The sequence below is a fragment of the Falco peregrinus genome, chromosome 10, assembly GCF_023634155.1.
Source record: "Falco peregrinus isolate bFalPer1 chromosome 10, bFalPer1.pri, whole genome shotgun sequence".
Classification (NCBI taxonomy): domain Eukaryota; kingdom Metazoa; phylum Chordata; class Aves; order Falconiformes; family Falconidae; genus Falco; species Falco peregrinus.
Window position 1 is genome coordinate 5,039,227 of NC_073730.1, and position 26,898 is coordinate 5,066,124.

The window sequence follows — 26,898 nt, forward strand, 5'->3', positions numbered from 1 at the left end:
GCAAGAAAGCTTTACTGTCTGAAAAAGCTTCCCCATAAAGTAAACTACCAGGAGCTGTGGTCTGCAACACAAAACCAAGCAAAATAAATTGGCGTTCTATCACAGAGATCAACATTTGTGGTCCAGAACTGTTGCAACAGCTTCGGAATTGGATTAAATAGTTGACAACTGTAAAAGCCAATAACCTAAATACAAGAGGAAATCAGCGATGCTAAATGAGGAGCTTTTTAAAGGGCAATTATACTCCGGCATACTAAATGCAGAACTTTTTTTTTTCCCCTATAGGCCGCATCAAGTACAAGCCTGGACATTTTTGTGGCACTCCTCTTTCCTAAAGGTCACTCCCATCCTTCTCCAGAAACGCAATACCCCTTTCTAGGGATCTGCCAGAAAGCTCCCACAGGATACGAACGGATTGACCAGGAGTCTCAAAAAGTCTCTGCTGAAAGACACCAGAACTATCCTTAACACTGGCTAACTGCAACTGAGACACCTTAAAACCATGTAGGGTCAGCTTCTGGAGGCCAAGAGAGGCAGGGGACCCAACCCCTGAGAGATTCTGTCCTCAAGCGTGGCCGCACATACGCAAGCATTCATTGGCGCTCTCCGCTGTCGCTCTCCTCCAAGGACGGTCATTGAAGAAAGGAAGACACTTTTCACAGTCCACCCCAAAGGTGTTGTGCTTGCAGTTGCAGACCAGCTTCCCCAGGTCATTCTTCACGCACTCGCTCGCATGGCCGTTACATTTGCATCTGGTTAATGAGAGACAAGGAACAGGTATTTAAATTCCAGGGATCCAGGTCACTCACTGAGCGATCCCAAAAACAGAGCCCACATCTGAAAACCTAAGACAAGACAAATTACAAAAAAACCAAAATTGAGAACATAACTGCTACTCTTCACCCTGAAGAAGATGAGACTAAGGAGACCTTATTGAGGCCTTTCAGCGTCTAAAGGGGGTTTACAAGAAAGGTGGAGACACACTTTTCATCAGGGTCTATAATGACAGGACAAGGGGCAATGATTTTAAATTGAAAGACTGGATGTATGGAAGGAATATTTTACAGTGAGGGTGGTGGGACGCTGGAACAGGTTGCTCAGGGAAGCTGTGGATGCCCCATCACTGGAAGTGTTGAAGGCCATGTTGGATGAGGCTTTGAGCAACCCAATCTAGGGAAAGATGTCCCTACCCGCTGCACAGGGCTGGATGACCTCTGAAGGTCCCCTCCAACCCAAACTGTTTGATGAAACAAAGTGGTGTAGCATGCTCAATGTAGGCATTTAGAAATGCAAGAATGTTAACCAATTCCTTTGCAGTCTGTCACTAACAGTAAGATGAGTAGGAGAAGCAAAGATTTTTTGGGTTTAGGTTAGCAAATCCTCCATAGTTTCTCTCTTGTGAGAGTCCAGGAAACAGCACGCATGCTGGCCACCTGCTACTGCTTTATCAGTAAGAAATTAAATAGCACAAAGGTGACTCATCCAGAAGCCCAGGGACCTCCAGAGACTGGCGGTGGAGCCAATGCAAATCTCCATGTTGTCAAATCCCAGTCTCGGGACTGCTCTCTGCAAACAGTCCAAAACACTGCACTGGTCTCAGTTCTGTTTATGGAAACATTTTATCATCAACAATTTAATACTCCAGCATTCTGCAGTATGCTTTGGTAGAAGGAAGGGACAACTACTGTATCACACAATGTTTCAAATCTTCATAGGAGATAGCTCCCAAAATACACATGAAGCAGAGACACTAAGGTTTTCTACTTACTATTATTCTAGCTACAGATACAGGCATTTAACATGTTAAAACATAAAACACAGTAGAAAAAATCCGGGGTTTCTTCTTTTTTGTTTTATTTTTGTCACTCTCTTCACCCTCCCAAATATCACTTAACATTTAATCTAATCAAGGCGGGGGGTGGGGTGGGGTGGGGTGGTGCAGTGCGAGTTCAGTCTTTGCCCTGAAATTATAGTTACAAGAGGTTATACACAGTATTTGCAAGCTTCGTAAGATTCATTCTACTGCATTTTTGGCTTAGGACAGCCAATAAAGACCTGAGCCTAATGGTACCATGTGAGTATAATCAAAATCTTTAAAGCACTCTAGTAATCCTGACCAAAAGCTTTAAATAAGTACAAAGGTTTATTGTCTACTCACCTACCACCCACAGCAAAATCAGAAATTGCATAGTAATAAGACTTGAGGACTTTTGGGTCATTGAAAACTTCATCTCCAAATGTGTTCAGACGATTGAGGGTCACTCTGATATCTGTAGCCGTCACCCATTCCTAGAGCAGACAGAAATCCCATCAGATTAAACATCAACTATCTCCCTCAAAAGCGCACCACAGCATAATGCTGTGCCATTAGCAGTTCTATTTACAAAGCCATTCACAAGCGGCAAGTTCCTTCCTCACAATTTTCTCTGTGCACCTTGGAAGCTCACCCATCCCTGCTCAGAAGACCTTACACCGCATTCTCTTGGTTTGAATGTGTCTTCCAGACCCTGCTCCTCTCTGGGTACTTTCCAACACCTCTTCAGGTCTTGACTGCTCTCAGCTGGGAAGCAGTGGGTAACCTCTCCAGCAAAAAGCGCAGTGCAGGCAATCACGTGAGCTTGCTCATGGTATGCATCTGAGTGCAGTTCTCCTGCAAAGCTCCACACCACCAATGGGAAAAGCTTTAGGGTGCACTTGTCTGCAGACATATCCCACCAGACAAAAAGACACAGACAGTGAATGAGGCTGGGGGAGGCTGACAAAGAAAAACAGGCGGGCAGATCTGACTTACAACACAAGAGCTTTTCATAATATTTACATAGCACCTTCAACACACTACTATACCCTCCTCCAGCAACAGCCAGCAAGTGTAGCCTGTCCCCAAATTTCACATCACCTTCAGCCAGTGATTCTCATTAGTATCTCCTTGGTTTTATTACAGCTTTTTGTAATACACCATTTTCCTTCAAACACCATAAAAAAAGAACACAAGAAAAACATCCCTGTATGCACAGCTGTGCTGCAGCTTCGTCCCCACTTAACCAGTACAGTAAGATTTACTGAATTACAAACACTGGCATAAAAGGAAATGCTAAGCACAAAATACACATTTACTTCAGTTCTGAAAAGCAATGCCAGGTTTGTACATATTTTGGGAAGCTGACGGTCAGGTCTCTATTCCTAACACAGAGAAGTTTATCAGAAAATTATACACCACACCCCTAACTTGAAATCTCTCTCTTCACCTTAAAAATTTAGGCCCCGTTTTCTGCACGAGCTAGCTACATCAACAAGATGGCCAAACTGATTCCTTTCCATTTCAGGAGTTCTCCCTTTCCCATTGATCTTTATTTTCATTTGTACAAGCAAGCCCCTCCAGATTCCGCCCTGCTGCCTGCTGGCTGGGGATCAGAGACAGGCGAGCCCTGGGCCTGCTGGGTGCTCCCACTGCTCTAAGAGGAAAGGGCAGAAGTGGTGATCACGGCTCCGAAAGGAGATGAGCGCCAGTGGGGCAAACCCCACAGCTTTAGCTCCTTGTTGCAATATAAACTAGAAGTCATCAAGCAGAATACAGGAAGTGGCAAGTAAATCAGATAAACTGGTGCTCCCAGTATGCTCCTGACCACTGCCCAACCGGCATTGTGAATTCTAACAACAAAAAACCCCCGATCAAACCCCATTGCTGAGATGCTTGTAGGAGAAAACAAATACTGTGGATAAAATCAAGCTCTCCTGCCCCAAAACAGGTGTAAGAACAGGTTATGGTTTCCAATAGCCCTTTATTTATTTAGAAGAATCTCACATTTCTTAAATTTTTGTGCTCAAAACATACATGCAGATGCCTCAAATACTCATTTCACTTGGGCTTTACCTTCCTCTGTACTTCTATCTGAAACAACAGCAAAATGCCCACAGCTGCTTTCTAAGCAGGCAGAGATACACATCCATTCTCTAAAGACTTCCCATCGTGCCTAATGACAAATCATCCTCAATGCCACCTACCTTACTTTTTGTACCATAATCCCACTAATACGAGAGTCAAGAGTTTAACTCTTCCTTCAAAAGTGTCTCTTTGGATTGTCCATTCCAACTTACTTGTGCAAGGAGGGCCTTCCAGTATAAGTAAGGGCTGCAGAGCAGCCCACAGTCAGCACAAAGCCACCACCCACAATGACTGAACAGAAAGGCTCTGCTCATGCCACCCGACTGATTTAGTCCTGTTCACGTACCTGTAGCACAGGGCTGTTGTCAAAGTTATAGGCACTGGGACGCCCCTCCAGCGTTGAAAATGCCACATTGCCCCCAGTGAGAGGGGAGATGTCGCTGAACTCATCTGTACAGAGCGCCTGCTGCTCATCCTCTCCAGTCCGAATAAAGCCACGATTGACTTTGTGATACGTGCTCTCACAGGAACCACTGTAATACTGGTAGGGCACCCACGGGCCATCTTCCCTGGTGCGTTTGTAGATTGCAAAGCTCTCCGGTCGACTGGTGTGAAACTTCAGACGCACGTACGTGATGTCAAAGGCCTTTCCTGCAGGTGAGAGAAGACAGACATGAGAAAGGCTCAAACGAAACAGAAAGAATGGAAAGAGACGCACTGCAATGCTCTCTTTGGAAGAAACATCTCCTCTAGTACTATCCAGCAGGATGAACAGCATCCAGTAGCACCACAAGTATCTCCTCCAGTCCTACATACTGCCTCTCCTGGGAAAGACCAGGCGAAGGAATTGAAGGCACACGCTGAGAGCAGGCCCAGTAGATAAGCAGCCCTACAGATTTCTGTGCAACCAAACACACATCTCAAGGTGCAATTCTCTTCTGCAGACAGCACCAACCCCAGCAGATGACAGGTTACATCATACCCACAAACAGTTTGTGCATATTTAAAACCCGGTCCAAGTTAACCGTGCCATTTGATAACAATTCTTCCAAACACACGTATGGGATAAACAGTATTAACCAGAGAGATGAGACACACTGTAGAGCCAGTTTCATACCTCTGCTTCCTCCCTAAAAAAAAAACAAAACACAATACTCCAAACTTTTTCTACTACTCATGAAGCCTCTCCTCCAGTACTGAACTAATTGAGTACACCCTCTTCTACGCATTCCCCTGGAAAGACAAAACAAGGGTTAAGTTTCCCAGACCATATGATTAAAGTTGCCAAGACACTTTTCAGATCAGTGCAATGATTTACAAGCTAGCCACGTTCTTCCTCTCCTAGGACTACAAATGTAAACCTGCCTCCCTGCCCTCTCTTCATGTCCTAACACGTTTGCAGCAATCAGCAGATCGTCCTCCTTCATGGATTCTTCTCCAGCAACCTGAGCATCTACCCCCGTGCACATAAACCAACTGCCCAGGGGATTCACACCCCTGAGAAAGCCTGTTAGGGGAAAAGGACCACAGCACGCTTCAGCCACCTTCCCCCGCCATCCCTGCCAGCTAAGGGGCATGTTCCCAGGAGGAGGTGTACAGCTGGAGACCAGCTGTTCTTGCCCCACCTTGGTGAGCAGACCATGTACAAACCTAGCACACATGAAGAGCTTGCTAAAACCTGAGATTTTTCTGGGACAAAACCTCGCATGTTTAGTCCCTGCCATGCTCTTCTACACTCCTACCACCCCCAAGAAAAACACTGCTGTCAGCAGAGGTTGCAGCTGTTACTGGTTCCTTAGGTGACCAAAAAAAAAAAGCTAGTAGAATGTTTCAACTGATTGAGAAACAGGGTGTTTTTTTCCACCTGTAGATGTCACACAGACTTAATCTCAACTTGTAAAATGAATTAACTCCACCACATTAAATTTTAACACGAGGCTTTGCACCTGATGAAGAGTGGCTCATTTCTCATTAAAGCAGACCAGAGAACACCAGGCAACAAGAACAGTGTGTGTCTCAAAGCACACACACACACAACCTGATGGCAATGAATCAGGTCACGAACCACTGTTCTCTCTTGCAGGCCACCCACCAGGTAGACCAGGACCAGCCTGCATTAGGCACATCACACTCATGTCACACTTAGAGCCTGGCCAGTGCAAGGGAGGAACCTTTGTCCTTTCTGATTGCTGGAAACATCAAAGTAGCAAAAGCAGCACAGCAAAAGGTCCAGAAATCAAAACCGCAGAAAAAAAACCTAAGTAAAAATCAAAACATACAGCACCCAAAAAGCCTACACCTACATGACCCAAGGATAAAAAAAAAAGCCCAATCTTTCATTTAATGCCAAAGAAATCTGCCAGTACTCCAACGTACAAAAAGTACTATCTATGCGGGATGTGCAAGACAGCTAGGACACTGCAGAGCTACAAACCCTCCAATACGTCCCACAAAATACCCTTTCCTATTTATATCATATGTGAGGTTACAGATGATCTAAGCACAAGACTGGAAGCCAGGCTTTCACAATCGGTGGCTCTTGCTCAATACTAACTCATCGCTGGTTTGGCATCAAGTTATTTAATGAGATTTTCTTACATGCAGAAGACAAGCGAGAAGCAGTCACACTATTAATGCCAAACGGCTTCCAAAAGGGCTAGACACTGCAAAGGATCAGCCCTGTAACAGCTTAGGCATGCCCTCCCTCTGCTGCCCAATACAAGAGATTAATCCCATTCCATTGATTTGGAAGGATTGTTCTTACTGAATCTAAATGCAAGGCAAAAAGCAGGCATCACACGTACAGATCAGCCCCTCCGAGGTTTTCCCTTTCTCCTGCTACAGGGTCTCTTCTCAAGAAGAGCTCCTCGCTGAGGACAAAGCGTGCTTCAGCGGTGAGGAGCATACACATGCAGACACTCAAGATGAGCACGCTGGACACCAGCCAACAGGCCAGACGTGCACAAATATCTTTTTCAGGCCCATGGTATAAAAAACCTCAGGATATACTCCCCATCTCTTCCAGATAAAGGCAAGGAGCCCTAGAAGCAAATGCTTCCTCATTCTTCTGCAGGAAAACCCCAGTATATGTGTTGACCTGCAACTCGCCAGCCTATCTGAGAACTTCACCAACACCTTGGATGGGGGGCAGAAGGGGAAGCCAGAGCAACAGCATGAAGATCACTTGATTAAATTGTGTCAACTGAATTGTCAATAATACCCTGCTACTTAGACTTGGGAGGCTAGTGTCAACTGAATTCTTATGAACACCCAGCTACGCTGACTTGGGGTAGTTAGTTTATTTCTACTAGCGCTGCATTCTTCTAGCATGAAGCAAAAGCCCTGCATTCAGGCTTCGTCAAGATGATTTTGAGGAGGAAATGCTTTGAAAGAATCCTGGGAATGGCGAGGGGGCCAGGCACGTGCTCTCACTACACACACACACACCTTTCTGCTCTAGCATAAAGGCCAGGTCACAGCCTGCACATCCCAAAGAAGAATTTTTTTTTTTTTTGACTCTTCACTATAACTGGATTACAGTCCCTGTTCCCCAACAAGGTCTCCTACAGCTCCTTGTGAAAATTCCAGCTCAGCTAAAGGCATAACACGTGCAAACTGCACTCTGGACAGCACAAAAACATTTTCCATAGAAATCTCTTGTGCTAAATGGAAAAAGCACTTCCTTTTTCATCTTCAGTTTTACACAGCAGCCAAAGAAAATGCATTCAAAACCCTCCCAACTAGAGCAATCCAGGTGAAAAAGACATTTATTTCAGCTGGCAGTGTAACTACTTGAGAAATCCTGTTAATGGCATTAAACAGGAATGCAGTTAATGCACACAGCACAGAGCGGCTGTGCACTAGCACCGTATCAGCTTGCTGTGGGTAAATACTGCTGGAACAATAGAGTTTACCCAAGACCAGCTGACACAGTGTTGAAACGTGTTTCCCCGCTGTTCATACTGAATGCAAAAGCTGTGCTAAGCAGCCTGGCAGCTAGTAGGGCTCTTGAAGGTTGCAGAGCCCTCTTCTAGCAAAGATAAGCCACCTAGGTCACTTTCAAGTCTTGCAGGGCTAAATAAATACATACTGCTATTACACGGAGAAATGGCGATAGCAATAACCAGGTGAAAGGTAGTTTTAAAGGTTTCGTTTGGATGACAAAAAGTCATTGTCCTCCTCTTCCTAGAAGCTGGTAATTATTTTGATCTCATTTGGGCTTAGAAGCTCTGATAGTGTCAGGTATCAGATAGTAATTCCCTCTGTGTACTGAGAAGCAGCAGATCTACTTTGCAGGAAGAACTCCAGATGTTTGTTGTAGAAGTTCATTAGTAGAAAGACAACACATGGCCATTAGTGACTATGAGTACAGCACTTCCTAAGTGCAACCTGACATGTCTTTAAAGCATCCAGACCTCAAAAGCAGGAGCCACACATTTTAAAACTGCACCTTTTCTGAGGCATGAAGCTATTCACCAGCAAGTGACAAGGTGACAAAATATCCAGCCTCTTTCACTAATTCAGGCTGATGTAGAAACCCTACAATACCTTTCTCTAAAGTAAGCAAGCATATGTAGGAGCCTTCAGGACAGTACTACAATTACAAATTCAACAAGGAAGCAAGTCTGGGTGCCTGCAGAGATGGCAGTAGTGGCATTGGAAATGTTCAGCGTTGTTCGATGCAGGGGATGCTCCCCCGTGTTCACATTGTCGGGCTGACCACAGCCGCCACATGTCATCGGCAATTAAAGCCCTTCCTCAGCAGGGTTATCGCCCAATACTGTATCCCAAGGTCCACCGGGAAATGCGCCATGCTGAAGCCCACAGACTGGAGAAAATGGAAGCAAATGCTATTTAGATCTTTAGAAACTCCTCCTTTTTCCCCCAAGTTAGGAATTTGTCCCTACACACAAAAGGCCTCCTTGTATTCAGACCCCTCAGAATGGATGGATAATTTACATCAGGAAAATGTCCCGCCAGCTGGCACAACAGCTACAAGCACTGAATTGTGAGCAGATGCCTGGATGAGATAAACCCAGACAACACCCGCCTCCATTATCAGTTCACTCACATCCCCTGCGCGGGAAGAAACCACACTACCTCTTCTGCGCTCTCTGCCATCCTTTAGAGCATCCTCCCAGCAGAGAGCTTCAATATACAGCTGCTGAGTTTTGCTGCCCAGGGAAGGAAAAAAAAAAAAAAAAAAAATCCACTCGAGAAGACTGTACTGGGCAAGAACCAAGCCTTTGCAGATTTGTTTTCAGCAAAATTCGCTGAGCAGTAATGAAATGGTTAAACTCTGCTCTGTTTCTCTTTTGGTTGACTCCTGCTTCAAGACAGCATTTTTCACACAGGTACCTGCTGACAACTGATTTCTATGTAAAATTAGAACTGAAAACAAACCAGTAAAGAAATACAGCCTACTTACTACTTTTTGATTGGATTTTGTTTTTGTTTTGCAGTGACAGGACAGAGAGCAAACTACCATTTGCATTTAATTTTGCTCTTATCTGACCTGTCTCCCCATCATTCCCAGGAAGAAATGCCAGCTTTCCTTTCCCAGTTTGCTAGACTGGAACATGCCTCATACCATTCACCAATCTTGTCCTTGCTCCTACCTCAACTCTGCCCTCCTTAAACCATCAACTCTCCCCACCGCCCAGCACAATGGTGGTGGACCAGCTATAAGCAGACAGACTGACTCTGCTGCTTGAAGATGCTCATCTGCTGCTCTAATAAGGAGCTACCAGCCACGACAGGAGGCAGCACCTCCCACTCTCATGCTACACACAAAGGGTAGTGCAGATACGAGAACCTCTCACAAGCAACAAATTGCAAGGGACAGAAACGTTAATGTCAGTAGACAGAGGCCAGCAAGTTCACAAGAGCTTGTTCAAGACTGATCACTGCTTCTTGAGTCAACCAGCCGCTCCAAGTTCTCAGCTGCTGTGGTATTTTGTTCAGCCTCCCATGCCAGAAACCCTCCTGGAGGCTTTCCTCCTGGAGCACAGGGGCCACAGATGAGAGGGGACTATTTAAGGAGAACGAGTTCTCCCATCCCATAGAAGGGACCAGGCTTTTCTGGCATGCAGATGTGTGTGCAACAAAAGCAGGACAGTGCTTAATAAGGAGGGGAGTGAGAAACATCCTGAGCAACTTGCTCTTTTGGAATAAAAAAGTTTTCATAAACAACAGCCCAACACCTGCAAGACACATAAGCGATAAGTTATGCTGCTTGCATCACATGTGCATGAAAAAGCCAAACTTATGACTGAAAGCAAGCAATTACTGCAGTTGTAGAGCAAATGTCCTTTGCAACTACACCCTAGCTTTTTCTGGGAAAATTTGCGGAGGAGGAGGAAGATGAGAGCACTGCTATTGCACAAGCAAATGGAATATCCAGCATGTGAAGAAAGAAAATGAAGGATTTCCATTTTCTGATGATCTTCACTGGGGAAATAACTCCACACAGGAGCACGAATGACAACTCTCAAATGCCGAGTAGTGAACCTATAGGAACACAAACTAGTAATACTAAACCTTTGGTTTATTTTCTTGTCCTCACTTAAGAAGCCTGGAGATTTAGGTGCGTATGTCATGAACAAGAAACAGCTGAAGGATTTTAACAAGTCTTAGCATAAACCACACTCCACCAAACCAAAGACTTTGGCATGTGGAGCTCTACCACAGACAGGCGCCTGGATTTTAAGAAAGCCCAACTGAGATGTAAATACAGGTTGCTTTTTCTGGGCACCCGTACTAAGACAGGACAGAGGAAGGAAACCGGTTTGGGACACTGAGGGAATAAGCGCAGCCTTGAGCACGCTGGAACGAAGGCGAACTCCCACCACCCCATTAGATCATGCATTCTTGAAGCGCTCCCGAACAAAGGCACCATTGACTTGTGCACGTGGGCGGTGCTGGACAGCAAAAAGGCTGCCCAGTAAATTATTGCATGATAATCCAACATTGATAAGTCATCGAGGCTGCTTGTTCTAGTTATGTTTCCAAAGGGGGGAGGGGAAGAAACTCATTTCCGCCCCCCCGCGCGCCACATGGGCTGAAGGCAGCCTAAGAAATGCGTGTTTTCATTTGATTGCTCCTAAGTCAGCGTAAAAGTCAGAAAACATTATCCAATAAATTCAGCTTGCTGCCTTATCTGTACAGCTTTGATGCAAAGATGTGAAGTCCGTTTCCCAAAACAGCCAGCTGTGTTTATTCACTAGGGACTGGAAAGATCCCATGTACAACACGGAAGTCCTATCTGCACAGGAAGCCTCAAAGTCCTTTTTCAGCACAAACTATAAAGGCTCTTTTAAAAAGGCACTTCATACTTGGCAAGCACCGCCAGATCACAGATGATCAAGGACACCACGGAGCCCTCCCCAAAACGGCCCATTTCATTCACGTATCTAGATAAGCAAAGCTAATCCTGCCACCAGTGTCAGCACCAAGACGAGCAGGATCTGGGTTACAGCGGGTTGGGACCCTTGAAAGTTCATCTGCTTGTAAACATCCAGAAGCTGCTCTGTGACCCATCCACAACAGGTACAGGTGAGACCAAGTCACTCCCCCAACTGAAGGGGCACAGAGAAGTGGATAGCTACTCTTCCAAAATGGAAGTTTTAGCCAACGAGAGGAGAAAAAACCACTAACACTGATCTAAAGAGCTTGCTTACCAAGGCAAGAAAAAAAAGCTGTCTTTTGCCCTTTATTCTCAGCAGAAGAATGCACAGCAATTACCAAGAAATCATCACTTCATCAGCAACAGTCCATGACACCACCAACAGTGACTTCACTAATAGCAACCCTTTAAAAGTGCCAGTTTCTACCCATTACTAGTCACTGTGGGACCTCTGTGCCCCAGCAAATTACATTTTCCCAAGAGTTTTCCTCATGCTGGAGATACAGCTATCACACAGTCCAAACCTTAGCAAGCAACCACCACCACCCTACAGGATCAGAGCAGCTGGCAGCAGCAGGCCAGAGGAGATTCACCAAAATGCTTTCAGCTGAATTGTACAATGCAATACTTCTCATCCTTGGCAAGACATCCCTCGTGAATGTTTCTCGTATTAAGACCACATCCGCAGAGGTATCACAACAAAGCAACAAATCTCACCCACTTTCAAGTCATTCTCATTAGCATTCAACTTAAAGCAAAAAAAAAAGAAAAAAAAAAGCAGCAAATCACAGTTGGATAATCTCCCCTCAGATATTTTAATTTGACAGTAGAAGATACAGGAGGGAGTATTCCTGACGTTTGGCTCTATCTTTTCAGATGTGGAGATGGAAGAAGGAGGGTGGGGAAGATGAGACTAAAAATTACTTTCAAACTTTGAAAGTTTAAATAGCTAAACAAAAATGAAGTTGCAGCTTCTTTAAATACCATATTTGTCCAATTAGCAAAGACATGACTTCTTGTAAAAAGAAAATAAGTTTATTGGACTGTAGCACAGTACCTTGTAAACCAAATCTAGTATCAGATAGTCTGCTGAGAATTACAAAACTGTTTAAAAGACAAGTACATTTTACTGACTGGTGACCAAAAAAAAAAAAAAATCCCAAACAAACTAAAAGCATTTTGCAAACGGTGCAAATGGAACAGTTAGAGCAGGAACGTTAAGGGCTTTCCCTGAGGTCTGCTTTCTTTCTGCATGCCCTCTCAGGAGCCTCACTCTCCAACAACTCGATGTCCCTTCCCTCGCCCTTAGCATGCATGCTTTCAACTAGCACACCTAAAGTCAAACCATACGACTTGAAAAACTTCAGTTTAAGAAGTTCAGCAAACCCATTAAATGACCAGAGTTGAAAATGCCCTGACCAAAGGCCGGACAGAAGTTATTTTGGATGATGTCCGTGCGTGGGGGTGAGACGCCAGACATCCCCTGCTCCAGCCCCAGCACTCCTGAAGGGGAGGTACACCAGCTCCCACCGCAGCGCTGCCTCTCGACCCTGTTCAACGGCTCCATTGATTATGATAATCAGCCACTAGTTTCTATTAAATAATATTTTGAAGCCTTTTCCCCTGCCTGTTGAAAGGCAGCGCTTTCCCCACTTGCCCCCCTCCTCCTCCACATGCACTCATAGCCCACAACAGCTCTAACGCCTGGCTTTGCTCCTATCTGAATTAGATATCAAAAACACACAGCTTGCATTGTTGAGCCTAATTAAGAACAAATTAAGTGATATGACTATATATGAGTGCTCTGAGCAGCAGCAAGTTCAGCAGCTCTGGGAGCAAGACGACCTTACAGACTAGCTCCCACACTGCTGGCTCTACAGCCATGGAGAGGCCAGAAATGTTCCTTACAAAAAACACTGAATTCTCTGGAATTTTGATGGTTTAATCTCTCTCCCGCCCTTGCCCTTCTGCCTCCCACTCACCAGCTACAGATTTTTTTCAGACACAGGCCATAATTAAACACCGCAGCTATTTGGAAATAATACTGTTGCTATTAGCATCCGTCACCTGGACCCGACGCAGACAGGACAGCTTTCCTTTCTTGAGTATTTTAAGGAGTTCTTCGATAAACATTTAAGAAAACTAACTTCTAGTGAATTTGAGTCACGCTGCTAAATGTTGCACAGAGTTTGCACGCCATCCCCCACTGAGAACTCTCCCCCTCCTCCTAACAGACTCCCGCTATGGATTTTAAGTAGCAGTTTACATGCCTTCATGCTATCTTTCAATGCATTTTCAGTCCATTACAGGCTTATGCACAAGCTACCATTATTTATGAAACACAAGTTACAGCAATATCCATACAGACCATTTTCAACCACCCACCCACAAAACAGTTTTACTTTCTCAGCCTATTAAGCTGGTAAGGAATTGGGATAAACAAACCCAACAAAAACCATTGTTGGAGCAAGGCCATTTCCAAAACAAAGCTTGCCACTGAGTTATGCTTCACATGTGTTTTGGAAAGTCAGAAGCAAAGCTCTTCCAAATTTTTCTTGAAGCAGAGAGGGGAATTGCACTCCAGTTCTCAACTTACAAGTAACAGCCAGCATGTGCCTTCAACTACCTCTGGAGAAGAAAACCGCACAAGCTGCCAATGTTCATGGAGGTTGCAAAGGTGTATTAAACACACGATCGTGCAAGTTTATGTTCATCCACACATGCTGTCTGGAGATACATGAAGAACAAGGAACTAAATGTAATGACTATTTCTAAAGATAGCAGAAAACCACATGTACTTGAGAAGGCAGTGTGGCTTAGCATGACTGGTCTCTCACAGAAGCGACTCCCTGAGATTATTTTGGAACACCCTGAACAAAGGAAAATGAAACTAGATGCTCTCTGCTGACCCTTCAAAGATAATACTAACTCCAGGCTTCTCAATACTTCCAGCTGCAAAATCTGAAGCCCTTGATTTAATTCACAAACTAGAATGGAGCCAAATCTGCTTTACATCAGGCTCCAAAACACCTCAATGCATCCACAGGAAACCTAGGTTTGGAAAGTTACCTGCAGGTCAAAACTCCTTCCACCCAGGCTAAAGGCTGCCTATCCAGGAACAGAGAAAACTCTGAAAAAGCAAGAAGTATGTATGTGCAGAGTCTCTCCTTATCATTTTTTGTAAGAGGGAGATGTCCAGACTGCGACAGCATTACTTTGCTGCTCCTTTGTAAAGGAAGGATTTAAAATAAAGTACCAACATAGTCACTCAGCTGGGACCAAAAACCACCTGGGATAGTGCTGAGGCAGTATTACATCAAATGAGTTTTCTACAAAGCACGTTTTCCTACAACAGCCCCAGCAGAAAAAATAATTTAATGTATTTAAAAGACCTTCCACAGGGACTTCAATTTGTTGAGCTTACCTACTGCTCTTGCAACCACAGGCCATACAGCTCATGTCAGTGCCTGGTTCCCCATGGCAGGAATGCAACTGAACCCTAGTAATTCTGGATGTGCAATTAATTCACCTTGTTAGCAATGCAGCAGTGAGGCAGCTGTGCTGTGAAGAACAGATTGAGTAGTCTGGTGGAAGCTACACAAAGAAATACATTTTATTCCCAGATGGTCAGAGGTCATGGTGCTCGAGAACTCAGACCTGCATTTAAGTAAAAAAACATGTGGATTACAAACAGCTGCAAAAAACACTTACAGAACAAAGTCTGGACAAGGCAACAGAAAACCCATCCAATTCACAAAAATTAGGTCCATCAGGCCCTGGACTGTTGCAGAAGACATTGCCAGCAAGGCCACCACGGAAAGAGGATCCCTGCAGGCAGCCTTCCAGCAAGTGCCCAAGAAGCATCTTGCACACTAGAAGACAAGCCTCCCGTCCCCAAGCACCGTGCCGAGGCACATGCTACGGCTTGTTAGATCACACTACATCCTCCCCAGTCACACACTGGTTCTTCAGCAGCGTAAGAACAGCTCAGGATTTCCTTAGGTAACAGCACTGCCCAAGAGAGGGTGATTGCACAGAAGATGAGTTTAACCATTTGCACTGAATGCCAAATGGTATTTTTTTCAGGCACACTACATCACTGAAGCCCAAATGAACTCTATCATAAGTATTTTTCCCAGGAGAGAGACTACTAAAAATTCATTTTCTAGTTAGTACTGCTAAGGCAGTAACATTCTTTAAAAAATGCTGAATCCCAGCATAGTTGATGACAAAAAGGCCTTTTTTCAAGTTATCTTTTAACTCTCATAACTCAAATTAGTAACATAAACCACCACACATTAAAACTTCAATTTGTTGACCATCAGTGGCAACACATGAAGTAGGGGCCGAGATATTTCTCCCTATGCTTTAGGGTCCTTAGTATGCATGCTGACTCTTTTGACAGTATTTTTTGGGGGAAGGGGGAAGAAACAGCTGCTTAAACGCATCTGTAAAGCCACTGCCTTTCTGAAGTCTCTAACAATGCAGCAATCTCAAGCCTTTGTTTCCACTAAATCCCCGCACTTGGCAATAGGTCAAACCCAAACCAACCTACCTGCAGTCCTTCAATCTACAGACATCCCAAGAAAGCTGAAGAGCATCACACTCTTTAAACTACCACTGAGTTACAGCATCGAGGGCTTGGCTTCTCCAGAAGCTCAGACTTTCAGGACCCCGCAGTATCCCCATGTCTCTGTTGCCTGGATAGGTACCTCAATTAGGAGTCAAGGGAAGCTACCACCATGCAACCCCAAACATTGATCTTCACAGATGGGACTGTTACCAAGATGTCAAGGTGCCTGTACAAGATCGAAATTTGGAGAAAGCATGGACAGCTCAAAAGGAAGCCAAAGCTATTTCAGTTGGAGAACTGAATCATTTGAGAAACCCACAGAGCCTATTAAGACTTCATTTTCCACAGGAGATATGCAGCCCACCTTCACCAAAACACTATAAACCCCTTGAACTCTGGAAGAACTTGAACTAGGAAGACATGTTTCTCACCTTTGCCCTCTTAAAAACTGTTACACTTCTTCATAAACATGGATCTGGCTAAAGCAATCAATGCCTTTATCACTTCAAAAAAAAAAATTGTCTAACTCAGTGCAACAGAAATGGAGAAAAATCCGAAAGATACCAAATGGTACAAATTCTTGAGGCTTGCTTCCTTGATGGCCTGATCAGATAATTGTTTTTAGAAGTCTACCATTTCCCAGTAAGCTTCCAATATCAAATGAAGATTAGTCCTTATCCTTAAAGCAATTAATAGGGCCAGTCATAGGCAAAAGTACCCTAATTTTAAGCCCTCAATAGCAGCACACATCAGGCGTAGTAGACAGCAGCTATCTTCTGGCACAATGCAAATCATGCTGGGTCTCTACTTCAAAGACATAAAATGCAGAGACAAAACATTTTACCAAAGGGATTCAGCAGCCACATGAGCCTCTCAAAGAAGAAAATAAGTCAAACCCAGGATCTGCCCATGTTAAGGAAATGCTGCAAATACATTGGAGCAGTGGGGGACAGATCTTCATTCACACACACGCAGCACCAACATGACCTTTTACCTTCAAACCTACTCAAAACTTTTCCTTATAGAACTTAATGCTAAAATAAAAGTGAAAAGCCTTGCTCTATAGTGGTTTTAGTTGGAAAGTAAGAGTTGCTAAAGATTAAAAGCTTACCAAGGACTTCATCACTGGTCTTAAAAAAAAGACATTTTGTTACCATAGAGCAGCAGATGAACACAAGACAAGCAGAAGGACAGCCAATGGCTGTCAAGATCTGCCCAGGTAAAGTGGGACATTTTAAGCCACTTCACCCAGAATTACACACAATTTCTGATATTGCTAACACAGGAGGGGTAGAACAGAAGGAGCCTTGCAAGTGGAGGAATTAATAACATGTGGCTTCCTATATGTGAGCCATTGGGTTGAGTTTTAGAAGGGAAGTCTTGCTTCTTCTCAATTCCACAACAGCGGTATCTTCAGAGTCACCCCTGACTGCAGAGGCTAAAGACTGTGAGAGAGATACTTGAATCCTGGTTTCCTCTTTGGTTGAAATTTTCCGTAACACCAATGAGAACTGTCATTATTGTGGAAAGCTTCTTGCTGCTACCCACCCAAGCAGAACAGCAAAGGGTTCAGAAACTATGTGGGACATGACGAGGCACAGACCGAATTCTTAGGCAAGTTTTACTTCCATAGGGCACTGCATTCCAGCAAGAGACGGAACTGCCTCTTGTTTGCAAAGAGTAAACTAACAGCCATGCCTTCCTGACTCATTGCAAAAAATTCCATGAGCCTCTCACGACCGTCAGGAAAAAGCCTTTAACATATGAAGTTAATGGAGCAGTATCAGATATAACAGCTTCCCTCCAAATGAGCAAATGGACAGTGACAACCTTCTTGGACGTCTCACTCCTTCAAAGACTCAGAGAGCAGTTTTAGTAAGTGGTTTCATTACCGGTTTCTACTCTCAAAAAATAAGAATACTTGAATTACTTCAAGTGCACAGACAAGTGCTCAGGTTTCCTTTCAACAAGGTCCGATGGCCCTGTATTTTGCTGTAGATTATTCACATTACTAGGAAAATCTTATTTTATCTGAAAAAGCCCTTTTATGAGATACAAATTCTATTCCCTTTAAAGTCATTTAGAGTAATTTTTAAGCTCGTTCAACATTTGCACTATCACTTGTTAACTCAAGATACTTGCTGAATTTTCTTAACACAAGGGAAAAAAATGCTCAAGTACACAGTATAGTTTAATTTTAGGTCTCCTTATATAAGCTGATGCAAAGAAAAGCACTGCTATTTAAAAAAAAAAGCTATCAGCCCATGATAAGATACACTAGATTTCACACAAATGTCAAGAGGAGAGCCTTAAATCAATACCAACAATAACGTAATTACTTCCAGATCACACTGGGATGCTTCTGCAATAAGTTATTTGGATTTCTTATCTCAGTTTTGTTTTGCAAAGCTAAGGATATCAGTAACAACTTAATTTTCAGTCGACTGAGAAATGGCAACATTCATTTCTTTAACAAGTGTATAAAGACATCCAGATCTGCATTGCTGATTTCTGAAACACAAGTGACGATGATGGGGAAGAGGTACAATCCTGGAGAAGAAGTTGACAGTGTTGGCAACTCAGAGGGAGGATTTTCCTGCAAAAACTGATTTTGCTGAGGATAAGGGAACAGCTTTCCCTAATCTTCAAAGTGCAGAATTACTCTGGTAAAACTGCTAGAGTAAGCAAAGCTTACTTTGCGTGAGCCCTGGGAAAAGACCTTCAGGGAGTTTTAATATTCACTCATGCTTAGCCTCCTACTCCTCACTTCAGCTGCAAGACTGCGATTTCCTTCCTCCTCCCAGTCTTCCTTCACCTATACCCCCTAAGTACTGGAAGTAAGTACATCGGGGGGTGGGGAAGAGATAAAAAAACCCACAAAAGTTGGAGAGAGTACAGGTAAAAATTTGTATACAACCCACACAAAGGTTACTGCTAAAGAAATAGCCATTATGCTGATCACATACTGCTTCATTTTCTCAAGTATCACAGAGTTGATCACCTAATCAGGTCTGGTTACTTTTTATTTTATGTTGTAGAAAGGGCAGTTGAACAGATAGGCTTTTTAAAGGCATTTCAATCTCCCAGGAACATTAAGTACACAAATTATTCACCGCTTCATTAACCAAGTGACCAGATAGTAATCGCCTTCAAATTTAAGCCACATTGCCCGACATGAGCATATCCTCCCCCAGACTCAATGGTTGAAGACTAATCTATTCTCCCACCCGCTCATTCTCCAACAGCTCATGGGAAAACAAAGCCAGACTGTTCCCAGCCTTTTCAAAGACATACCAATAAGCTCTGGAAATAAGATGAACTTCAGCGGGTAAAGCTGTAAGCATGAAGATGCAGAAGAAGAAAAGTCATTGTGCTGTCTAGTTGCAGTCATATTATATTGCAACTTTTTTTGTAATCAAGTCTTCTCAAGATTCAACTCCTTCCCTCCAAAGACAGGGCTCTCAAATATTTCAAGGTCCCTCTGACACAGCCATTTTTACAGCTGAAAGGTGGATTTACTCATATATTTGCTAAGCAAAGTCTCTCTAAATATTTGTATCTCTATAGCAAACAAGCATGAAGCTGTGCCACAACTATTTGTATAGGACAGTCTCCAGATAGTATTTAAATGAGCACTACACTAAGGGGAAAAAAAAACCCGAACAACAACAAACCACCAACCAAAAAAAAAACAGTAAGTCCTGGTTATGAGATCTTTGAGCTTGTACTCCAGGCCTGCATAGATGCTCAGCACCACCACGCAGAAAACTTACAGCTCTCCCTTTTCCCACACCACTTTTAAACCCTTTTAAAAGCAACTAATTCACCCAGTTCCCATTTCCGAGTCTAACAATGAAGTGCCACAACAGCTCCCCAGATAATCTCTCAATCCTAATACCCACCATTAACTGCAAATCCTAAAAAGTATACTCAGACAAAATGCCATTTAGGGGAAAAGAAAAATGTACCTTCACACCTATGTAAAATAAAATAGCAAAAGCTTGGTAACAAACTTGTAGGCGAACAGATGGTTTAATGCTTGGTCTGATCCATTTCTTTGTCTAAATCGGGGGGGGGGGGGGGGCCAGGAATTGAACATCTCCCAGCTAGTCAAGATATTAAAAGATTTTAAGGTATCCCTCTTTCTTTAATGATTCTTTATGTGTGTTATCTTCAACAGTGTGATACTGCTTTTATGCTTCAATTCCAACTCAAAATTAAACTCCCAAGTTTGTTTTCCAAAATAAGATATCAGCTCATCCTCTACAACATATTTTTAAAGACTTCTTTCTTCCCCCAGGCTGTGTAACTATGAAGACCTTCAGCATCAGCATTATTCCAAACAACTGCCCAAATACTCAAAAAAGAGAGAAAAGCATTAATACTGGCATTATATCTGAAGTCCTCTGGCACTAGCATAGACTGGAGGAGAGGTGATCATCCCACACTGGTCCCTGCACAGCTTTGGGAATGCTGGATTAGGGTTTTCCTGCTGCACGTTAAGTGTTTATTGTTATGAAAACTGCTCAGATGAACCACCTCTGTTGCTCAAGACCCTCACCATTCTCCCACTCCCAAAGGGGAAGCATTAAGAAAGAAGAAATTAATAAAATTCAGGCCTACAGCGTGGTCTAAAGGCAGAAGCATATAGTGTCCTGCATCCAGCTGAGCATGCAACCCTGGGGAAGGGCTGTGCTCCACAAGGACTGCCAGATCCACTCGAACCAGATAGACTGCATCTGCTCCCTTTCGATCACCCGGAGTCGGGGCAGCCCGGTTGAGAACAAATTGTACGAATAGTTCTGTTTTTCCTCCTGTTTACCCTTAGAACTTGCAGCTGCAGTGGGAAGCCTTTCCTCCTCATCACAGAAGCCCCACCGGGCCATGAGTTGCAGAACAGCACGTAGAGCAAATCCAGCTCCTCCGCCCCCACACGCTGGACGCCCACATGGAGGAGCTCCAAATCTATGGCTGACCCCACCCCACCAAGCCACAAGGTCCAAAGCTGCCCACACAAGGGTCCAGGACCCATCCTGGCAGCAAGGGACCACATTTCACAGAGCAACTGTGTCAAGTGCCATCAGGGACAGATAAATCACCTGTGCTTCAAAAGAGCCTGTTTGGGGATTAAATGAAACAGATGTCAGCACAAAGGACATGGCCTGTTCCTCTCTTACCCACAAGAAGCACCTGCTGCTTCTCTCTGCCTCTTGCTCCAGCTTGCAGATCCTTCCTGAACGTGCAAAGGAGCTACAGCTGTTTCAGGCTGCAGAGCAGGGACAAGGAAACAGCCAGTGCCTTAGAGTATGCTCCAGGCTTGCATGTTCCCGAAATGAGTGGCAGGATGGCCAAGAGAGATTTCTGCCCTTGCACTCATGGCCAACTGCTTTGAGGATAAGTGTCCATATGTGGGGTAGTGGAGCTGACCTTCCCCCTCCTCCCAAAAATACATAAATGGAAGATTTTTCTATTTATTCAAGCACTGTATATTTAAAATTAATCAGGGCATTATCCAATAGTAAGTTAGAGTACTGTGATGCTGGCTTAATAGTTGAAGTTCTTCAGTGTTTGAAGATGTTCTGCTCCTTTCAGCCAGTACTGAGGTTACCACCCACTCCATCCCAATTTCAGAGAACAGTAGGGAGGGGTTTAAGATAATATAGGCACATACTCCTTCAAAACTCAATCCAAAGACCTTTAACTAATATTCAGCATCAAGTCAGCAGATCTTAAATGATCCACAGCAGCAGTGGGTGCCGAATGAGGTATTTTGCACCAGGTGCTCCTGTTAAATGATATGAGAGCCCAGTAAGCTCTGTGGTGGGACTGCAGCAATATCCAGCTTCACCACAGTATGCCCAAAACCATCTTACAGTCACATTGCCTACACTACAGCAAAGGATGCTGTTTCCTACACCAACTTTTCTCAAGTCTTTCCATCTCTGAAATTTTTCCTCCCCTTCTCCAAGCTCTTCTAAGTTTAATCCATGCTGTCAGCCCCCTCATTTCTCCAATAACTTCTTAAATTCGATCGCCAATTCCAACCAGCACAGAGGTCTCAAGATTTATGGAGTTCACATGAGGCTTGCAGAGCAGTCATAGTGGTAACAATTTAGTGGTCATCTGACATTCCCATTCTTGCTTGGTTATATTTTCCATTACTAAAACAAGAGCCAAGATACAATTAATCCCACCTACCAGTGGAGATGCATCCAATAACTCTGGGAAAAACACTTAGCCATGCATTAATTGAGACCTCATCAATAAGCAAACAGCTCTAATATTTCCCTTCCGGCACGCAATACAAAACACGTCCATGGGGTATTTTATCTGCTGAGGCACTACTGAATAACCTGATCTTGCTGCAGCCTTTTGAAATTCATGAGAAACCACATAACCAACTTCATTAGCACTAACTTCACTAGCTGTGTCATCTGAAAATATTACCTCTTCACTTTTAAAGAGATTAAAAGCCACAGATGCCAACAGAAGTTCTTGAGAAATCCTATTTCTAACCTCTGATGAAAAGTGACTGTACTTGTTTTTCCCTCCCCACCACAAGCAAATCCTGGAGCATAAAAAGCTTTCCAAGCCTACCCCACGCTCTAACAAGTGTTCTCAGAATTTTTAGTCCCAGGAACACAGGTTGTTTGTTTTTTTTCTCCTTTCACTAAAGAGGCAAGTTGAGCTCAGGAGCACCACTGCACCCATCTGTCTTATATCCTACTCCCAGTCTAAACAGAGCCATAAGCCTGTTCTCTCCCTCTCTTCCAGAAAACCTGCCACTCACCAAGTACCCTCTTGGCTGCAGATGAGGAATACGAACAGGGTGTTTTCCTTTTATTTTAAATAACCTTAAGACCACTGCAACAAAAACTTCAGAGCTTGAAGCATTTACTAGTAACTCAACCACCTCACAGCTAAGCTCCTGTGCTCCTTGCCTTCACTTTGAGGCAATGTCGCTGTTTTCTCCGGACCACAGCTGTCCTGGGATGGGCAATTCCATCCAAACGTTGTTAAACTCACAAGAAACAGTGAGCACCCTCCCTTGGTAACAATGGCATTTGGCAGAATCTACCAGCTGAAGCTCAGCAATGAAGAGCAGAAAATGGCTTGTGTGTCACTTGTTCTACCAGTCAAACCTCCAACTAGATGGTCAAACTGACCCAACATTGTGCCCAGTGGGGCTTCCCCCAACACTTCCAGTGCAGAGCAGCAGAAACCCACATAACTGGTAACATCAACCCTTCATGAGTTCAACATTGCCAGCTATAAACAAAGTTATCAGTAAAAACAAGGATGCTGCCCTGGAAAGGGAGATCAGCGCACCGGGAACCCCTGCCAAGGATGTAAGGCGGCAGATGAAACCATGACCAGGATTCATCCACACCCCAACACAACAGATCCTTTTGTTCCAAGGTCCACAACAGCAGGTGGGCTTTAAGCCTCTGAACCCAGCAGAAATGGCTGGGGTGACCCTGTCCTGTTGGTAGCAAGAGCTGTTGTACCAGCTCAATAAGTGCTCCCAAAGAGGTGGACTCAAGCAAAGACAAGAAGTGACCCACACCTGAGCTCCTTCTGCCACTCCTCCTCCTCTGCCTGGAGGCTGGGCGCACGTTTTGTAAACCACTGCTCCCACACGTGCAAACCAGAGCGATCAAGGATACGTTTACATGTATTTACACATTCTGTTTACAGAAGTCTCAGGAATTAATAAGATAAATAATTTCATCTGTCCACAGGGGGTGGGGGCAGGGGAGAAAACACTGTAAATTCAGAAATAAGCACCATCTGCTCCTCCTGACTGCCCCAGCCCACCCTTCCAGCTCTGATGAGCTCTTTGAACCAGGCTTCAGTACCGCAGAGCAGAGAGCTGCCTTCCACATCACCCTCACTTTCACACACACACAGAACGATGGCTCATTTGGCCAATAACCCACACATGAAGCAGTGGGGATGAAAGCACCGTACACATCCTGCCTGCAGAGGCAAACGGACAACATGGGCACACACACACAGATGTTTTCCAGCCCCCCCAGACACCTCATCTGTGAGCCTGAGACACTGCAATCTCTGCACAACCCCTGCATGTGCTGATGACTGTCCTCTGTAATGCAGCTGGTGAGATTTCAGCTTTCTGTGTTGCCTGAACTGCTGCAGAACCACAAGTACTACGTGGGGAAACACTTACTGCTATAATCAAATCAGCCACAGAAACCTCAGCTGTATGTTCGACCTGTTCTTGGAGTTTAGTATGTTGACATCCTGAACCATGAAAGATTGAAACAAATAAGTCCTCAGATTTTTACTATAACCCCCAAACTGTAGCTCTTAGATCGGTAGGGATCAAGACCAAAAAGAAAGACACGCCAATTTATCTAACAATCCACGTACCCCTCCAGCCTACTTTTCTTGAGATGTATTTCTACTACAGTTTCTGCTTTCCAAAACAGTAGAAAAAAGAAAATAAGAGATCAGCTCACTACTGACAGTAGTAAAAACCAGCCCAGGGAAGATGTGGTGGGGAGAAGGTTTCAGAATTATCCGAATGGGAAATCTCAGTTGAGGGTTTTTTTCCTACCCACCTGCTTTTACTTTCAACCATTTTAAAGCTTCAAAGCTAAAAAAAAAAAAAAAAAACCACCCAAAAAAACCCACCACCAAACCCAAAACAAAACACCAAACTCAGAAGTAAGGCTTTTTAGGACAGCTCAGGGCCCTTCCAAACTCTGGTAGCAGGACATAGCAGCTGCTCCATCACACTAACCCAACAAGAGGGGTCAAGTTCATATATTCCTAACACTCAGTGAGCAAAACTCACCTTGCATGTTATTCTACCGTGTGTCAGAACCAGTTCCTTGCTCTGGGGCGCAACCACCAGTGGTGCCTTTCAGACTTCGGTTTTAATAACCCGATAGGGAGAACATGACAATTCACACCTTTCACTTACTACTACAGTTACTGCAATTGAGGTTTGCAGAGCACCCAAAGAGAGGGACACTTGCAATTTCTTAACATGGCTTTGCAAACACCTAATTCAGGAGATTACTTCTTGAAAGAAAGTACGAAGTTCTGCAGAAAATATAAGTTAACAAGAAAGTCTACAGACCTTCAATGCAAGCACGTCCCACCATGAGGAACAGCAGGGGCAGCAAGACATCCCTCGATCCTACCCAGCATGTTCTCTGCACAACCACTGAGATGTTCCCAAGTTGCCAGCTACAGTAAACGAGTGAGACAGCAGAGAACTTCACCAGTTCAGCTTCCCCTTTATCTTCTTTCCTGTCACTCAAGTGTTTTTTGTGAAGGCAGTATCTCTATGTTAAGTGGATGTAAGCACCCAAAACAGTGTTTTCTGACAAGTTACCTTCTAACTGATGTTTAACCACCAGGACCTCAGCAGTCCACTTTGTGATCGTTACCTGGAAAATCAAGATCGTCATGAGCAAGAAACCATAAAAATCCCAAGAGGCACAACTGCACAGGGAGAAGTCCTCAACATGAACACCAATGCAGTGAGTTACTGTATTACTGCATGAGGAAGTGTCACGAAGAGGGCTTGGAAGTTTTCAAAACCAGATGGGACCAAGTCCTGAATAACCTGGTATAAATTCAACATCTATCCTACTCCAAGCAGGAGTCTGGCCGAGAGGGGCTCCTGAGGTCCCTTTCAACCTCAGTTCTTCTATGAAGAGAAGCAGAATGGGATTAAGGTCCAGGCTTTAGACAAATAAACTCAGACACCTCAATATACGTGACTGACCTCCTATGACAGCCAATGGCACCCAAGTCAAAGCAGTCAGGAGACCTGGAGAGCAGTCACACTAATGCTGATTCCAAGCCAGTCAGGTGAAAGTCTCAAGATTCACTAACCAAAAGCTACACTCAAGCCCCACACGGCCACATACCACTGGGAGTGAACTATCATGAGCATATCGCAGATGCAGACCTACATGTGCTGCTGCTGAAGGCTGACCTCTCAGTACACACAAGGGTCCAAAAGGGTTTAGAAGCACACAGAAAGGTTTCCTCATTTGGGCTGTTTTCCTTCACAGGACAGATTTGTTCAAGTCTGATTTTTATAGAAATTACCTGAAATGAGCAGGACTGCTGCTGAGCACCACAGATGGGAACAGATGCTGCAGTCCCCTGCGCCGGCTCCGCGGCCCTCAGCTAACCTCTGCTGTACAAACCCAAACCCACACCCGCAGTCAGTCTGTGCATAGCGGACGCGGCAGATGCAAAGGCAGTGTCAGTCTCTGGCACAGTCTTCTCTGCAAACAGCATAAAGCTTTCTGCAGGGAAGTTACTAAGAAATCAGAAACCCTTTTAAGGAAACTGAAAGCTGGGGGCAGGGTGGGGGGTGTGTGCGTGTGAAGCATTGCATGCAAGAACATTGTATTTTCTAAAATATTTTCAAACTAGTAGAAAATTGAAATAATTTTCCACCACCTGCACAAAACGGGAACAGAATACAACCCTGCTCTGTACCATTACCACAGGACAGGCGGCACACAGCACCCTAATTCTGCCTGAAACAGTTCAAGGAATCCACAGCCAAGGAAACCGTTGGTTACTAGAGAAGACATACCTACCAAACACACACACCACCGCACCCCCACAGCAATAGCAAGGAAACTCAGCAATGAGCATATTTAAAGCCTTTATTTAACAGGGCCAAGGGGAAGACAGTTCCGTTTCATAGCAACCTCCAAGGTTTTGAAGTTTGTTTCTGTTCTTTTTTTGGGACAGAAACAAAATGTCCCTGACATTTTTCAGGAACAAAACTGTAATATGCTATCAGAGCTGGAAATCACCGCCTTGCCCCTTCCAGGGGCATCACTCCACAAGCAGGCTGGGTAGAGATGCAAAATATTTCATACTCAAGAAAAATTATTTGGCACTTTCCCTACCAGTTCAGATCAAGAACTTGAAACCCTGTCTCTGCAATCCAGGCTCGTGCTTTAAAAAAGTAAATACATAAAAATGTTATCAGGCTACACCAGACCAACTTCTCTTCCTAAAGCTTTAAAGCCA

General features: G+C 44.2%; 1 protein-coding gene across 1 annotated transcript in view; it reads right to left on the minus strand.

Annotated features, from left to right (window-relative positions):
* The window catches only part of LAMC1 (laminin subunit gamma 1), a 69,417-nt gene that overhangs the window by 20,994 nt on the left and 21,525 nt on the right, over positions 1-26,898 (minus strand). Inside the window, exons 2-4 of the mRNA XM_055815385.1 lie at positions 4,230-4,534; positions 2,159-2,289; positions 586-752 (exon numbers count right to left, since the gene is read on the minus strand). Coding sequence (XP_055671360.1) covers positions 586-752; positions 2,159-2,289; positions 4,230-4,534 — 603 coding nt within the window. The remainder of the gene's footprint in view (positions 1-585; positions 753-2,158; positions 2,290-4,229; positions 4,535-26,898) is intronic.